Source organism: Clarias gariepinus, chromosome 15 (genome assembly GCF_024256425.1).
Source record: "Clarias gariepinus isolate MV-2021 ecotype Netherlands chromosome 15, CGAR_prim_01v2, whole genome shotgun sequence".
NCBI lineage: Eukaryota > Metazoa > Chordata > Actinopteri > Siluriformes > Clariidae > Clarias > Clarias gariepinus.
Window position 1 is genome coordinate 14,232,955 of NC_071114.1, and position 18,749 is coordinate 14,251,703.

At 38.3% G+C, this 18,749-nt stretch overlaps 1 protein-coding gene across 2 annotated transcripts; it reads right to left on the reverse strand.

Moving 5' to 3' along the window:
• Positions 1–482: 482 nt before the first annotated feature.
• cbarpb (CACN subunit beta associated regulatory protein b) lies at positions 483–17,687 on the reverse strand. 2 transcript variants are annotated; one of them, XM_053512639.1, is made up of 10 exons: positions 17,614–17,687; positions 15,475–15,547; positions 13,863–14,008; positions 11,911–11,990; positions 8,981–9,143; positions 8,433–8,604; positions 7,183–7,329; positions 6,717–6,951; positions 4,880–5,057; positions 483–4,357 (listed from the first exon to the last, which is right to left on the reverse strand). In XM_053512639.1, exons 2-10 carry the CDS (start codon positions 15,520–15,522, stop codon positions 2,893–2,895), a joined length of 2,634 nt encoding a protein of 877 aa, XP_053368614.1. In that variant the 5' UTR covers positions 15,523–15,547; positions 17,614–17,687; the 3' UTR covers positions 483–2,892. The 2 variants fall into 2 exon arrangements, with proteins under 2 accessions (XP_053368614.1, XP_053368615.1); XM_053512640.1 differs by lacking the exon at positions 17,614–17,687 and adding an exon at positions 16,404–16,558.
• Between the last annotated feature and the right edge of the window lie 1,062 nt (positions 17,688–18,749).

The following is an 18,749-nucleotide window of genomic DNA, read 5'->3' on the forward strand; positions in this document are numbered from 1 at the left end:
ACATTATTGTGAATCCAGTCCTCCTGTACTGCTCCATATCCATGGCATGGTTTTAATATTACACGGCTATACGCTTATCATGAATTATTTCCTTCTAAATGGAAAACAAGTAGTACAGGAGATGGCTTTGTTTATCTGTGTTCTTGAGCCATTGATTGATAATCATTCCCTTAGAAGTAGAAGGGCCTCACTGCCTGGTGACATCCAGGTTGCTATTGATTTAGCATCATAATTACTGCACAGCCATTCTTAATTTATTAACCAGGCTGATATGAATATTTGATGTTCCCATGGGGAGATTCTGCACCTTCTGGAGGTGGAAGGAAGGGATGGCAGCTGTGCTATAGTTACACAGCACCACGTTGAAAGAACCAACAGAAAAAACAGCATGAAGCGTGGATAGTGTGTAGTTCTAAAAGTGTATTCTTAACCCCCCCACTCGCAAATAAAATGACACATTAAATATAATGCAGTTATCTTTATTGACGAGTTGAAAATCATAAAGCCAAAACAAACATTTCTGTCAATTGGTCCCTCAGAGTTTGAAAGATTAAGGTAAACAAAAATTGTTCTGAAAATTCATCCTTTCTCACATTTTTTGTTCCTCCTTATATTAAGCCATTTAAATATCAAGCAGCTATACAGAAATATCTTTATTTTTTTATGGAAATATAGCAAGCAAAAAAGGTATCCAGTGGAAAGATATTAGCAAAGGAAAAATATTTTTTTGCCGATGGACGTATGCTTTGCAAAATCTCTTCCATGTTCATCACGGCATGTTCCTAAAATAAACAGACTCCATAAAATATTTAAAAACCTTCTCAGAACAAATATCATTCTGATTTCTGTTTATTTTATGTTTTAAACAAAAAAGAATCCATTAGGTATTATCTAATCTGGTGCGGAATTTCAGATCTAAAAAAACAAAATTTTTATGATAACTGATTCATCTCATGCAAAACTATACACAGTAATGCATTGATGCATTAGACAGGCTACGTGATAAAACACAAAACATCACCCAAGCATCCGGCGTTTAAGTCTATACTTAAGTACAGACTAATCTATAACCTGCAAAAGGAAACTATTGTGCTTTTACATATCTTAAAATTGCCCTCTGTACAAACGTACTCGGTATGTATGATTGAAATTACGCTAAAGTCGTCTGGAGCAGAGCAAGCAGCTAGTATGCAGTGAATCCAGTTATACACTGTGATTTAAAGAGATACAGATAACGGCAAAGGCATCACATCAATGGTAAATGATGTTTTGAGCACAGTTTATTGAAGCTTTATCTGTAATATTAGCAATCCTGAGCTGAAGATTAAGCATGCAATGCCACTCTAAACCAACATATCATTCTGGATTTTATGTACACATTTGTAGCTCATTTTAATAAAGGCTTAAGGTCTTTTTGTTCCCTCCTCACGATCTCACATGAAAAGGGGGGTTAAAAAAGCAGAGCTGAATCCTGCTCTTTAAAGCTCAAATCCAGGATTTACATTCTGTAGTCTGGGAAAGTCTGCTCTGCCACACAATCCACAAATGGCTTTTACCAACAACAGCTGCTAATCGCATCTACTCTTCCCATGAATCCTTAAATTGGAATTTTTGCTTTTAGCCCTTGATTGGATAATTGATATTGACTAGAGCTGTGGTGTTTTTAGCAAGATCCACTTGCAAGGGGTTATTAGTCGATATAGGATTTACCACAAATTACCCTTTGTAATTTCTCTCTCAAGGCCGGATGTGCAGTTAGCCTTTAGGGACACATCCTTCCCATTGTCTTCACGTGAAAATGAAATGTTAATGAACACATAGTGGTTGGTCTATGACGAGCATGCAGGAAGCAACATGTCTCCCTCATCAAATCTAATAAAGCACAAGTGACTCTTGAGAGACACACTGGAGCACAGGCCTCATTTAAACCCTCTGTTTATCACAAAATAATAATTGTCCTTCCTTTTAAATTACAATCAGATAATTACTTTACCTGATCTAAAGATTTGGCACCTACAGTCGAAAACCTTATACACATTTTTTTTTTGACGCATACATAGATAAGCATTAGATATTAAAGCAATAATAAATAGTATGGTTAAAAACAAAAGCTCATAACATTACATGTATTGCACAAAAGGCAGTTTTTCTCTCTCACCAGTAGTTCTATCATGAACCATACCACACCACGACAAGGACACTTAATGAAAAACATGTGGTTGAAATCATGAAAAGTGCATACACAGATAATTAGTGCAACATACATAGCTAATTATGTCATTATTCAGACATGATTACAGCCAAGCAGATAGAATGGGCTAGAAAGACTTGGAACAGAGGAACTAAATCTGTAACACACATTATTTAAGAAAGTCGTATCAGGGACATATTTGTTAGATTATGGATTAGTGCTTTCTGTCTTTTGAATTAGGAGTGCAGTGTGCAACATGAAAAGAGACTGAATCATGGAACTGTATCGAAATATCAAAGCCAAAGGACATAAATCGCAAGTCTAGTAGCACCCAAGTTCACAGTGGATTACCTAGTGCAGAGAATATATTGACTTTTGAATTCAACACATAACTAAATGGAGCCTGAACAAAGCATAAACCATATAGACACCATTCAAAATTGACTTAATGCCATGTCAAATGTGAGGTACGGGTTTTGATCTCCACTTACTCAACACTGGAGATGATGTAGAATGGAGTTCCCCTTAAAAGCTAACCAAGATGCACCCTCTGTCTTCTGATGCTGTGATCCTAACCCTAAAATGACAACCAAAACTGGTCACATTGATCAGTTTCTAAGGGAAATTACCACTGAACTTTTGTTCCATGAAGCCCTGTTGAGATATCACCATAGAGTCGGTCGGGATGAGTGGAGCCAGTGCTACACTGGGCTATGGTCAGGTGAGGCATGCGTGGCTGTCAGCAAACACTCGGGTTGCTCCCTGGTCCTGCGTAAGTCAGAATACAGACGCTCTTCAAGAGTCACAGACAGTTTATCACTCAGCTCTGCCGTGATTGTCTGAGGACCATACCCAGTTTCAGGTAGCTGTGGGGTTGAATGCTTGTCAGTTGGAAGCTGATCTATACGTGTTGACTCTTCTGCAGGGACCTCCGGCTGACTCAAAGTACTTATGGTCACTGGAGGGAGTCTGGAGGCAAGTTCTGCCTCTTCCTTCAAGTCTCCACTTGTGTCAGTAGTGGAAGGGTACTTTGTATCATCTTTCTTTGGAGATAAAAGACTCTTATCAGAAACTTCCAAGCTCTTATAGGCCTTAGGCACTGCTGCGAGGTTTGCAGTCCCATCACTGTTTTCCTCATCTGGACCGCTGACAATTCGAGGAAGTGTGCTGTGGTAGCTACTTTCCAGAGGGTAGTTAACGGTCTCTCCACGTCGAAGTGGGGTGCGATAACGATCAAAGGAGGAGTGGAAGCGCTGACCAGGATCACTGTACTGCTTGGAGCGTTGCCACTGCTTGCGTAGATGCACACGAGAACGGTGCTTTGATCGCATTGGTGACTCCTGCTGGTCAAACTGGGGATCATGGCGCAGAAACTCGTGAAAAAGTGCATCTGTTTTTTCGTCTATGCTATAGTCCCGGCAAGACAAGGTTGGGACACGAGACTGAGTGTCAGACTGTGTAAACATCTGTCCGTAAGGCGACCACACCAAACCCTCCTCGTCCAGTTCCATTACTGCATCACTACCTCCACTAGCTCCCCCAGGTTCCTCTTCAAGTTCTTCATCCAAGATATCTGTGTCAAAGCTTTCACACACTGTTCCTCTGTACCCAGCACTGGTAAAGAAATGTCTGCGTTCTATTGCTGATCCCGATTCCTCCTTGCTACCACTTCTACTCCGCAACAGCTGTACCTCCTCAGAAACACGAGAGGGGGCATCTATAGATGCATAGCCACTATCCATTTGCAGAAGCTTCCGGGTACCTGATTCATCACTCCCTTTTTCAGAATCCACACTGTCCTGTTTTTTTCTTTTCTCCAGACCTTCATGCCCAGGAATCTCTGCATCGCCTTCCACCCCATCTCCAATGTCCTGGGAGGGGTAACTGGGCAACCCACCCTTCTCCATTCTTAATCTAAGAGAAGACACGCTGTCTGCATCACTATGTACTGAGTCTTTGTCATTGTTGCTGCTCTGGTCGGAGGAGATGTACTGCTCCAGTGAGGCGCGCAAGGTCCAGATGTCACGGTAAAGGCTCTGGTGGTCCGAACTCTCCTGATGACAGTCCATGCCTGGAGCCTCATCTTGGGGCTCTGCACTGAAGCCAATCATCCCTGTCCCCATTGCTCTGCTGCAGCTTGGCTCCACCATCACCTCAACCTCTAACCTGCAAGGAGTAATGCATAAAGCCTGTCAGATAAAATAAAATCACACATTTGACACATATGGTATGAAGGGAGCTTGCACAAATGCAGTGATACACAGTAGGTGGTCTGTAAATATAGTCCGGCAGACAGCAATAGAGTAGATTCAAGCAGATGTTACTGCCAAAGCACAGATGGTATACTGTAGTATGGCACACAATGTGTTTAATGTGAGAGAAAATTAAACAGCCAGCAGTCTCAGTAACTGTATATGTAAAAGCGGTGATGCAACCTATGAAATCCTTATGGGTAAGCAATTCCACCTAATATCTATGCTTATTTCAGAAAAACAAATGTAACTTCCCAAGCAGCTCTAATCATCAAAAGTGCCTTAAGACACTTTGGCTCATCCTTTAAACATCTTAGATGCCAGCAAGGTCAAAGGGCCCTTCTAAAACTCACTGGAATATGGAATGGCTTGTTTTTGCGTGCAGAAGAGGCAGATGATTGCTGCAGCAGACAGATGGGGAGGGAATTAAAGATACCTGCCGAGGGACGGTGGGGGTGTGGATGGGGGGGAAAGAAGACGTGGCGGGCAATAAGCCACATCCTTGGTGCGGGCGATGTACTGAATGAGGTCGATGTGGTGGGCACCATTCTCATCCTGGTCCATGCTTTCACTGGCTGCTCGCTGCCTCTGGAATGGCCTGCGTTTTGGGGAGCCTGCCAGACAAAGTGCATGTCATTAGCACATGCCACAGGTCCTTTTAAGTGGTCTACAGTTACGCTAAGTCTACTGTACTTTTTCTGTACTTTGTACTTTTTAAATCATCCTGCTTGTCTATAACGTTTCTGTTGTATTACAATGTTTTCGGAGAAACACAGCATTAAGTAGTCATTATTGCTCCAGGCAGTTCATTAGTGGCAGAGCATCTAATGAATTCCCTTTTTTCTTTCACTGTGTGAATCAATGTTTCTAGAAATTTACTAATTCTCTCTCACACAGTTTGGCTCAAAGCAGGAATGCTGGCTCACCCATAAAGGAAGTCATTCGGCCATCTGCCTGCATTTGACCAAAGCCACTCCCTCTTACCCTCTCTCTCACACACACACACATATTCACAACCCACTCCTTTTTTAAAAGAAACAAAAAACATCATGAGGCCAATTTAACTGAGGTTATATATGTGTTAGTTAAATTAATACAATAATTTATAAGTATTACAATTTTACCAAAATAAGTATAACAATTATAATATTTAGTACCAAGTATAACAGATTAATTTATACTTTTTAGGGCTGGCGTGGTAATATCCAAAATAAGTGACTTATTAAAAATAATAAAATAATAATTAAAACAATGTTTTTTCTTACTTAAGCATAAGTTGTCGATAACATGTTTACCACTATAGTATTTATTTTCTGAATATACTATGCCATTGCTTCCCATTATGCCACATAAAGTTCAACCTCATACCAATTACAGTATTACTATTTATTATTATTATTATTATTATTATTATTATTTATACAGTACTACACTTATTATTGAACAACTCATTTTTTGTTTTAATCAGTTCATAGTTATAGTTACACGTTGTGGAATGCCACCAAGAAATGTATCACTTTTCCTCTTAGTATAACGTATTTTAACTTATCACAGCTATAAACTCTCTTAAAGGTAATTAATATAGTATTTAGTTTTTATATGTTTAAAATGAATAAGAAATCACTGAAAACTCCTTCTTCAAACATCCATAAAGGTTTCCTAATAGAAAGGTTCATTATATTAATGAATGTTTGTCTGTTAAATAACAATATATTTTCATCCCTTTTTTAATGTGGTTAGATTATTTAGATTTAGATAAGTGGCATCTTGTTACTATAAAAACAATAAAGTATTATAGCAAGTGCATAACTTTAAAACTGTTTTTTGAATGACAGCCAAATCTACTGTTATCACTTTTATTTTATATAAAATCATATATTTCAACAATTGAGAATTGAACAGCAATTTGGCATATCAGAAACTAATATAGGCATTACAGTAATGATGTATGACTGTCAAGTCCACCCAAGGTTTATTACCTTCTGCTCCAACACCATGAAAAATGTGAATAAATGCCATCCTATTTATCCCCTGTCTGGCATGGGTTTAATACTTATGCACTGAGTCTGATAATTACTGTTTAAGTACAGTATTGTAAAAAGAAATGCATTCATTTTACAGTAAAAACTGGCAGCTGTGGTTGCCGGAATAATTACTTTAAAATACAGTTGAATGTTAATAATATTACACAAAAGCCAGTAAATGTTACAGTTTAAAATGGTTGGTTTAAGAGCAGTCCAGTTGCAGCTTGTGCTGAGCTTTGTGTATCTCACCTCTGGTGTCCAGGCTGGAGGCTCTTTGGCTGCTGTCAAACTTCCATCTCTTGATCTTAAGGTAAGGACTGGCTCCCTCCAAACTGGCGTGCCGCCTTAGCTTGGTGAGGAAATGCAATACTGGACCCTGAGGGGCACCACTTGAGGAGGATATACCCGAGGCTGAAGCGAGAGCCGTCTCTCGCCCACTGCCTGGACTGCTGCCATTCCTCAAGCTTGCACCTCTAACTTCAATCTGAGTGAGAAATTCAACATTACTACAAAATGTGAAACAAGAACATTTTGACACATCAAAAAAATTAGCTGTTACAACCTGGTAACCTATTTTGACTCAATTGCAATGTTTGTGACCTTGACAGTTCCCCAGATTTTGTTATGAATGTACTAAGATGGTAGGCCTATTGTTCTGGTCCAGTCGCTAAGTGTGACTAGTATAGTTGTGTCTTTGCCCTTGTGTTTATCTTACCAGGCTGGGTCTTGGAGGCTCTGGGATGGGAGATGGTGGGCTTTCACAGAAACTGGCATCCACAGTGGAGTTGAGGGAATCACCTGGCAGAGCTGAACTGGGACTTAGGCTACTAAGCGTTGTCTGTGGCAGTGGACGCATTGGAGGCTAAGTACACACAAAAGACATCACAGTGCTGCCTTTTAAACAAAGTTAAACCAAAGGTTCCATTCAAATTGTGAAGCTAAGGCCTCGGTTTCTACTAATTTTTTTGAACAGTTGGATAGCACAGATAACTACGGATATGGAGAACTACTATGGATAACTAGCACCTATATATGTATATACCTTAATAACCTTAGGTGTGAAATGCGAGGAATATTCCAGTGTATCAACTGCATCCCAGCTTGGAAGTCTAAGATCACGCTTGTATAAAACAAATGTGACAAAGGTGTACAAAATCTGATGTTTAATAAATAATTTTATTGTAAATATTCTTTATAAATAATCATTTCACCATTCTGCACCATGTTGACAATATTTATTTCTATGCATCATAAAGATAAGGGTATTTAATGAACAGAATAGTAGCTGTAGTCTAATGTTTGACTGAGTTAAAATCTGCTAATTAACACAAAATTTTAGTATTGTGACACATTTTAGAATGTATTTCCAACACAGCTCAGCCAATCATATTATAGAATTAAAATTATTAGTTCTATAAAGTTCATATACAGTAACCACTTTATCCTGGTTAGGGTCTTATATACTGTATATTAACACCCTGATTTACACCAGGGGCAATTTATCTGAGCCAATCCACCTTAAAAATAAGTCAAGGATTAAAGGAGGAATCCCTAGCTGTGGTGATACCCTCTGCATCACTATGCCATTCCTAGTTTACATTGATGGAATTCATTAACTGCCCTAAGACTTCCAATATAAATTAATTAGTCAATAGCTTTTTATGTAATATTCCATATCATATATTTTATATTTTATAAATCTTATTATAGTAAAGGATTTTTTGTTCATTTTATTCCCAGTACACTGTAAATGCAGATGATATCATCTGAAGTACACTGCAATATTCATCCAAAACTCATCAGAAAATTATATAATCAGAACCTTAAGTATGAATCCTCCTCAGCCTAATGAGCATTACTTCACACAGACAGCTTAGCAACAACCACCGACCAGCTGCTTTTAACTGACCCACTGACACTGTCATCACTGAGACATATGTTCTATTAAATCCTGCTATGTATCACCTGGAAGATGGAAAGACTGGACTTAGCGACAGGCCGTGTTGTCATGGCAATGTTGTTCTCCGATGACTCACACTCGTGGATGGTGACGATCTTGAGGGCGGCTGGCGGGAGGTGTAGGTGTGTGAGTCTGGCGTTCTTTAGGTGATGGAAGTCACCCTCAGTGAGTGTGTATCTAAAGGCAGAAAGGCAGAGGGGACTAACATGTCAGAATGGAAAAAATTACTGTTCGCTGTACTGAGAAAAATAATAGCTGAAATAAATGCTTGAAAAATATAAATTGTATTGTGTAGGTGGGTGTGTTTTTCATAAAGTTGTTCTTCGTAATTGCAGGCTGCACGATGATTTATATATTACACAGACAGTATGCTACCGAAATACAGCATATGACTGCAATTTCTTAAATACAGATGATCTATATCTACACCTTACACAAAGATATCTATATTAATAAATAATATACATATTAGAATTTTTATTCAACAGATATACATGCATGTATGTGTATAAATAACAGAAATAAATATGAGGTGTGTGAACAGGTTACTGACCTTCGACCTTTTTCTTGTGCCTTCTTACTGTGGTCAAAGAGGGCTGCCTCATTAAAAGACACACGCCGACCTGTACTTCCCGTGGACAGGAAGCGCTCAGTCTCCATGTCGTGGGAGCTGGCTGTCGACAAACACTCTGACTCATCCACCCGGATCGTGATTTCTGCATGGGGAAAACAAATATACTTTATTTTTGCATGAAACCCTGCAAAAAACTTATACAAAAATGTGTTTGGCTGTTGCTTTAATATGAATCCCACCTAAGGGGGAAATCAATAAGATATTAGAAAGTGTGTTGTGTAACAGAAGCATTGGGATAATGATAGAATGTTTTTTCTTCTCTTATTTTCTTTTAAAAGTACTTATAGATATTTGAGAATTCTCTGTACAGTCGAACCTCGGATTGCGAGTAACGAAAAGTCGAAAAGTCTTGGTTTACGAGTACCGGATATTATGTATCAAGCATGCGCTTCTTGTTTTGACACTGAGCATCTTTTGATCACAACTGAGCCAATGTTTTTTCTCTCTCTTGCACTGCGAAATTGTGGAGAATTGTCTCCCCTGCTCGCTCTTAGCGCGCATCTCTTACTGGAATAATCAACATCCATGCACGCGTGTGCTGTTTACTATAACACTGTGACCACGTATATGTGCGTAAAACATTTTATTTTGTGTTTGTATGCGTGTGTACTGTATGCAGCGCGCGTGTTTTGTTTATTATAACACGTGTGCGCACTCGTGTAAAGCAAAAAAAGTCTCATTAGAGAGGTTAAAGATCCATTCTCTTTCTGTCCCTGGGTCAGCATGCCGTTATGTGTGTGCGCATAATTTGACACCGTGCCTTTTTACACACACCCTTCTCTTCTCGCCTTCATACACCTCCTTCCCCAGTCTTCCTCGAGTCTTTACACATACGCACAAACAAACTGTCTGCTCTACACAGAAACAATGCTCTGTCACGATTCTTTTTAAAGGTAAAGTGCAAGTTAATTAAAATATATATATTTTATTTTACAGCCGTGATTCTGTTAGTGTGCGCTAGCGATGTTCCTGGCTAATTTTTCTGCTAAAACAGTCTTTCCGTTAATGTGTGTGTGTGTGTGTGTGTGTGTGTGTGTGTGTGTGTATGTGTGTGTGTGTGTGAAACTCAAATAAGAGAGGAGAAAGTGTTATTGTAAGACGAGAAGAGGGAAGGGGCTGATTCCTCCTCTCCTCTTACTTTAGCGTCACACACAAACACACACACACACACACACACACAGAGCCTGCGTGCATAAACAGAAACACTTATCTGTCGGGATTTATTTTATTCATGATTTATTTTTTAAGGTAAAGAGCAGGTTAATTTGTTGAATTTTTACTTTATATTTTGTATTAATAATTTTATATATACATTTCTTTGGGCTGTGGAACAAATAACTTGAGTTTTAATTATTTCTTATAAGGAAATTCATTTGATTTACGATTTTTCTGGAACGAATTGTGCTCGTAATCCAAGATTTCACCGTAATATGAGAAATCTCAAGTAATATGTTGGCGCCTGCATCAAATATCTGAAGTTTGATGCAGGTGGCAACATATTACTAATTTATTTGGATCTATTTACAGTACCATGGAATAGTCTTAAACCACACCCATTTCTTCATATAAATGTAACGAAAAAAAATATAAAGAAATTAAAGAAATTGGGAAAACATTTTACTGCAAAAGACTGCAAATTGCCTAAAGATACAATTTTTAAAACTGATTGTCTATGTAACAACCTCAGCAGCAACCTCTGTTAAAACCACTCAGCATTCAGCATCACCAGTAGGTATATTAATCACCGGTCTGATTGAATATTTTCCCCTGCACCTTATTTTTACTGGTTTTTGCCTTAAAGTTAAAATTATTCATAGCACACTATGTGGCCTAACAAACATGGCCCTGAAACTGGTCAGCTACAGGGAATGGACTGTAAATGTGAGGCAAAAACTTTCCAAAAATGAGAGCCAAAAAAAAATTATTAGCTAGCTCAATTTTTATTGGTCAAAAGGTATTGATTCATTTTTTATAACAGCAGCGCTGTCAGTGGATCTGACTACAAGGTTCATATAAATGTGCTTGTTTTAATACGTTAATATTTTTATAGTAAATATGTGCACAGATAGTTGCTTGGTGGTTGCACAACATAAATGGATTAAAAACTTTAATAGCTGAAAAAACGACATAAATTACCATATTGCAAATGGATATTGTAAAAGAGGAATAAAACATTTTGGGACTTGCTGTTATTAAAAAAGTACTGTACTGTTATTCATCCCTGATTGTTTTTCTGGTAGAACATGCTAAATGTTATTTTTTACATAACAGATGTAATTAAAAAGATCATTTGATGCAACGGAATATTATTTAGACAGTTGATAACTTACTAAGCAAAAAATATCAATTTTATTATATTATATTATTATAATATTATTTTTATTATAATATTTTATATTAATAATCAATCATCATCTAATTAATAGGATAGACAATGTCTAACAAGATTTTTAATATCAGATATAATTTTACTAGAGAGATTAGTATTTGGACATAGAGGCTAACAGTCCTACAGTATTCATATATGAAAGACACTTAAGGGCACAAAAAGACAGAGAATGTAGGTGGATTATCCCACAGCTAAAATATCACAGTGAAATATCGCACGGTTCAGTATAAAACATAGCTGTCTAGTGAAAAGTCAGTTAAATAAAGTAAAAGGTTCGCATATCATCCAATCACATCCCTCCCCACCCACACATTTAACATTAAAAAAAAATTTCTGTCAGATAATTGCTTATGCCAGTAGTCACAAATGACTACTGCTACAATAATTTGCCAGTTGTTGTTTCATGAGCACAAAAACAAGGAGTTTGTATGATAGATTAAAGAAACCAAGGCCATATTACCATGCACCGGCTGAGTTTCCTCAATATAGGAGGCGGTCGTCTTCTCCAGATCATCGCTACGCCTGAAGCAGGGAATGAACCTTAATAAAGAAATGCAATAAAAAGGGCCATGTTTAGAGCTTTTATATATTTTTTTTATCACCTTCAACGAATATCTACATGACAAGTCAAATGAGCTCAGTCTGGTACACTGTATTATCTGCATAAACGATAACAGGAGACAGTTTGTCTGTCCATATCTATATTCTCAAATATCTATATTCTCAACAGTGAAAATAAACTGAGGGTGCTTTTCCAGCCAGATGTTGTGACTCCTCAATGTGTGAGCGTATGTGTATATGGGTGTGTGTGTGTGTATATAGTGTGGGAGAGAGAGAGAGAGCGAGAAAGCGAGCATACTCGACGTGCCAGTGAAGATTAATCATCGCAGATAGCTGCTATGAGATCTCATTAGTCTCATCATTTGTGGGAGACTGCAGTGCAGGCACAGTTAGTACCTCGCTAATATTGCACACTGACACACACATACAAATATACAAAGGAAAAGAGAAAATCTGATGTGATAATAATCCTGCCTCAAACAAACCAAAAACTGTGGAGCTGTAAGTTATCACACAGACAACAGTACAGGACTGAAAGCTGTGAGTTACCACATAAAGAGCCATGACACGCCTCACAAGGAACTGTAAGATACCACATGTAATACTGTGGTTATACATAGGTGTAACTGTGAGATATCATACAGTACTGTGCAAAAGTCTTGAGCCACCCCTCATTTCTTCATACCTTGCATCTGTAGAGCCAGACTTTTTAGTATTTTTAAGGTCTCATTTTCAAACCAGTCCCTGTACCTGACCAGCTTCAAAGAAAAGTTTATTGTTCATTAAGCCACATAGTGACCTATAAATCATTCAAGCATAAAACAAAAATTCCAAAACCAGTGAGAAACAGGTTGCAGATTATGACAGGCTGGTGATTAGTATACTGGTGATGCGGAATGATGAGTGGTTGTAACAGATGAGAGGGGAAATGAGGTTGGTGCTGAGATATATGTTAAACAACCAATTTTTTAATTATGCCTTTGGGCACTTTGCAGCCTGTCGCAGTAAAATGTTTGTTCTCATTTCTTTAATTGAATTTACATTATCTACACTTCATTTAAAAGATATATGTGGTGACTTAAGACTTTTGCACAGTACCACCTGTATAACAGCTGTGTCTCAGATATCGCACAACTATAACATCCATAATCGGCTAGCATTTCCCTGACTGAAAAAAGGAAAGGAAATGTCATTCTCCTGCTCATATGACTCTGCTTTACCACTGGGCTCTTTTAATTAACAACATTGTCTCTGCCTTCTTAGCCACTATTGTTTTTGCAGAGCCATTCATTTCCTACAAATCGCTTTGCAAGGCTGCCATATGCATGTATTCAGGTGGACACTATCCTTGAATGTCATCTAAATAGTGTGGTTAGTGAATATTATTTGCAAGCAATACAGTTAGTGGTTTTGCAATAAGAATTACTAGCTAATCTCAGTTTTCTCATGGTTTAGGTTCATGTTGCACCAAGCATACAGCTGTTGTACTGTAAATTCTGCCCATGTGCATTAAGTCAGCTACTCACTCTTTCATTTATTCATTCAATTAGTCATTCATCAGTTAGTCAGTAAGGAGCTTGGTTAATCAGTCAATGAGCCAGTGAATTCTTCAGTCAGCGAGACAGTCAGTCAACCACGCTATCAAAAATGCTCTCAGTCAGTCAATCTGAGGATCAGAGTCAGACTTCTTGAAAAAGCAGGCCACAATCATTTGAGATTTTTTTTTTACTAAAACACAAATTCATTACTGGCTGCAAAGTTTCTTCTGCAGTGGTGAATAAATATATTATCCTACTATTTACCTGTCAATCACATGTTTGCATTTGTTGATATGAAAGGCTTTTGTCTCACCGAGCATAGCTCTGGTCCCCCTCACAGCAGCGGCGACAAGCAATCAACAGGACAGACAAGAGAACGAGCGTCACTGCAAGGAAGATGGACAAAAGAACAAGCTGGAGGATGTAGCCATCTTGCACCCCGGGCTCCAAAGGAAGTTCCTGAGTGAACATTACAAAGATAAACTGCTTTACCAGACACGGTTGACAAGGTTTTTCTAAATGTCAACATGCAGATTTGTTCATGTGCTCTACTAACAGTTACTTTAAAGTACAGGAAATTGACCCAGAATGGACTTCTGGAAAATTGCAAACTGCAAAAGAATACTTGTTGGATCAGACAAGTTGCTAAGAGTTTTCATGAAAGCACTTTTGCATCATGGGAAGCACTTGTTTCTCCATGGGTGAGTGGGTGGAAAGGTGAGGAAGACACAGGTGCATGTTGAGTTAAGTGCAGTGTCCACTGCTCCAGAGGGTAAGAGAGCATTTGTTAAGATTCATTGGTGCGGACCAGAGACACAAGTCTTTTTTCTTAAAGAATACAAAGACCATAGGAAGTTGTATACTGCACCTATGTTAGTAAAATAGAAATTAGTCAACAAAGGCCGCAAGAGCTATAAAATGAATAAGTCTTTGGGCTGAACACATAACACAGTATAACACCTTACAATTTCCCTCCTACAACTCTTTTCAATTTCATAGCACAATATGTCCTTGATAACTTAGCAACTGAATGTATTACATGGTTACCAGGCAGTAACAGCAATGAAAATCAGTATTTATACCTGAAGTGTTCAACGCCAACATAGTTTTATGATTTATTCTAATACACCCTCTAAACCTGGTCTCAAGTCTCTGAGCAGAAAACACACCAAACCGCACTGGACTCAAGCCCTTGACGAAAGAGAGCTGGGCTCTGCCCAGGAATGTGGTGCAAAAATTGATTCAGGATTGGTTGCTCCTGGAGGGATTTTTATGATAATTAAATTTATTGAAAGTGGGGTAATACATGTGCAAATGAAGGTGAAAAGGCACCATATAAACATTTACAATATATGTGTGTTAGGCTAAAGAAAGCATTGGATGCAAACACAGTTGTCTAAAAAATAACCAAACCTTGTTATAGACATGTGAATTTATCACGCATTAAATGTTATGTGTTGATCAAGTCGCTGGATAGCTGCGTGATGTTTCAAAATGTCCAACATTTAGACAAACTGGAATAAAAGTAACAGTCTCTATTTGTCCTGTACTTAAGTAATAGGATTCTGAAACTGATAACGGAGTGAACTCCAGCTTAAACACAGCTACTGATTTCCCTCATTAATAAAATCAAGCAGATGATACCGGTAATTGAAAATACAGCCTGCAATTTATGTATATTACCTTGGCTATCTAAGCCAACTTGAATCTGACTGAACGTTGTCTCGCAGGGCTAATCTGTTTAAATCAAGCCATAAATTCAATTACAGAGGACACAGGACAGGATATTTTCTATTTGCATGTCTGAAGATGCTCCTAAAGAGACAATGGAAGCAATGAGGGAAAACAGTACAGGATGAAGGACAGAGACGGAGATTAACCCAATGACACCTCGGTGAGAGACAGGAAGCTAGAGGAGTACTTACTGTGGGGTTTTCTGTTAGGTTTTTCCAGACGGCAGACTCATTGCTCATGGTCCAGGTCAGCAGGGGCGTCCTCCTGAGAGTGACATGCAGCCACTTTAATGCTAAAGTTAACTTATACTAATTTTTTAAAACTTAAAATACAAGTAAATTAATGCCCCCAGTTTTCCCTCCAAAGCTACATGATATAAATTTTTGAATGCTAATATTAGAAGGAGAGCTTTCTGAACTGACAGGCAACATGTTTACTATGAAAGTGAAGACATGTCCTATAAATATGTCCTGCTTGGGTACCTGTTGGTTGTATACATTACTTCTTTTTTCTCCCATTTGCAGAGCATGGTCCACTTAAAACAGGGACTAAAGATTTGTCTCTGAGCTAATTTATATTTTACAGTTTCCACTTAGCAAACAGAACTTTAACAAATATTACCAAAAACTGCTCTATCTACAGAAAAAACACTGAAAAGACCTTTAATGCTAGCTGTGAGACTATGGGGCCATTTTGTTTCCAATTTAAACATATCACCATGGATAATCACAGACAATCATAGCGTTCATGTACAGTACTATAGGCTATAGAAATCCTGCACATTTCTACAGAACACACAAGTTATTATGGCCCCAACATGTAGCAGTGGTCAAAGAAAAGCTTTAACTTAAAGTATTTTGGCTGAAAACTACTGCTATGCATACTACTATAAGCCTTGTTAAAAGCCAAATTATGATTCCATTTTTTTTTCTGCAGCTAAGGCCCTGCAGCATGTGTTCCCTATCAGATAATGCCATTAATACTGCAGCTTCTGACCAACACACATAAAACACATGCGCTCTTGGTTTTTCACTCTTCTTTCATCTCTATATTTGTCGAACACCCTTGTACACACAGATATATATGTATATGCACAAAAACAAATACAGTGTAAACTCACCCTCCAAGCACTTCCTCTGTCTCATAGAGCAAGAAAAAGGCAACATGCAGAGCGATGTGTGTGATGATGTGTGCAGTCCCTGTTCCTTCAGTGCTGAGATGCTGTCTGAAGTCAATGCATTTGTCTGTGTGAGTGTGTGTGTGTGTGTGTGTGTGTGTGTGTGTGTGTGTGTGTGTGTGTGTGTGTGTGAATGCACAAGTAAGCAGCGTTCAAATGTGTTTCTCGAAGCACAGCTCTCGGTTCCTGCTGCATACAGTACTTAGCCTGTCCCTGCCCACCCACAGCCTCATAACAGCTTAACATTATCTCTCTCTTTCTCTCTCTCTCTCTCTCTCATCCACTCTCTCTCTCGCTCTCTCTCTCTCTTCCACTCTCTCTCTCTCTCTCTCTCTCTCATACACACACACGAAATGACTGTAGCTTTATTGCCTCAGTGATGCCTGATACGCCACATCTAAGCAAACAATATTATGTAACTCTGCTTTTTTTTAAATAAATGATTTTATGACTAACACCATATTTCCAATGCTAATTAAACCATGGCTGTTAATAGATCCAAATGGGTTTTATTTATTATTATAGGACTTCTGTCCTTGTGTGAACTGAACACATGAACGTTCACAAGTTCTGCTATTTTAAAGTTAAAATCCCAACATAACTACTGTCGTATAGCATCTTAAAAACACCTCTTCAATCAGATGGTAAATACTGGCCAACCTATTAACCTTTCAATTCCCATAATAATTTATTTGCATTCTTAAGAATCTCCTTGAAGCTGGATGCAGATTTTATTTCTCCCACACACCCAGTTTAACCAACTGGATGTATTAAAGCAGGTGTTTTAAATCAATAAAATATTCAGTGCATTGCAGTGCATGGTAAGTCCAAGACCAAAACCAGACCTATTACGGTAGATGCTATTACATACTCTTTTAGAAGATATATAAGTTATGATGATATGATTTTAGAGGATCATTTCATCCTGTTCAGGGCCTGTGACGAGATTGTGTCTAGATTTCTTACACACTTTTTGACACACACACACATGATTACCTATAAAACGAATAACTGTGCTTTAAGGAAACCTCCAATAAGACTATATGCATAGCCTTCATAGATTACATAACAATGTTGTTCAAATGCATAGGAAATAAATGACATCATTTCAAAATACAGTAACATTTCAAAAAAGAAGCCTGGTCAATCTTACCTAGTTGTAATTTCTGGGATCCATATACACAAGTCTCAGCTGAAGCAAGAGAGCTTCTCGCAGCGCGTTTATTTCACTGGAAAGGGGTTAAGAGGATTTATGAATGAAATATGCCGGCTGTGGACACGCCCACTGTGGAAAGCACCGCGTGACGTAGAAGGAGGCGAAGAGGTTTGAGCTCCTTCAGGAATACATAATTAGATATGCAAGCGTTGCTATTGTTAAGGAAAAGACATTCCCTGATACAACTGCCAATACACTAAACGTAAATGAGATATATCTATCAAATATTTTTGATCGGTCCCAAGCAATTAATTTACATGCTAATGATGATGCCAATCTGTGATGATGTCATTCGGTTTCTTAATGTTGCATGTATAATGGGGCAGTCTGAGCAGTGCATATGATGGGTGCAAAATGCAAAATGAAAAGCAGCCTTGCACAGTCTACTGACCCGAGGCTGTTTAATTAAGGATAGATGAGAATGATGAAGATAAACAGCAGTCACCTTCTTAATATTTCAGCAGCATTCTGTCAACTCTAATTGCCTGGTAGTCTTTGACAGTGACCAGGCGCCACCTTCTGGTGAAACAATGCAACTGTGTGACTTGCGCATTCGTCAGTAAAGGGTTTCTTGCATACTGGAAAACATCCACCACCACCACCACACCCTCACTCGGATGCAGCCATTAAAGTGCATTAACAGTTAATGTAGTTAAACAGATAAAGTATTTGTGAGCTACATCTAGGCCATGGCCAAAATGCCTTTCATTAATTTACAGACACTGAGATAGTAAAAAAAAAAAAAAAAAAAAAAACTCCATTCCATGCTCTTCAAAAAAAAAAAAAGTATTCCTTAAAGAAAGTTCTTATAAATAATATGATACAATTGACAATGACAATTGCATCATTTTTGTACATTGTACATTGTACATTGGTCACACACAGGGTTGAGGATTCGGCTCCCACCTCAGGTCTGTGTGCAAGGAGTTTGCATGTTCTCCCTGTGCATGGTGGGTTTCCTCAGGGTACTCTGGTTTATTCTCAAATACATTTTTAATGAGTTTAACTGGCGTTCCCAAAAGAGCCCATAGTGTGTATCCTGTGATAGATTCACACCCTGTGCATTGTGTACT

Coding starts and splice junctions, on each gene's coding strand:
- cbarpb (XM_053512639.1), bottom strand. CDS start 15,522: ATGAGCAATGAGTCTGCCGTCTGGAAAAACCTAACAGAAAACCCCACA. Junction 11,991..13,862: donor GGGGACCAGAGCTATGCTCG/GTGAGACAAAAG, acceptor TTCTTTATTAAG/GTTCATTCCCTGCTTCAGGC. Junction 8,605..8,980: donor GCACAAGAAAAAGGTCGAAG/GTCAGTAACCTG, acceptor TTCTGCCTTTAG/ATACACACTCACTGAGGGTG.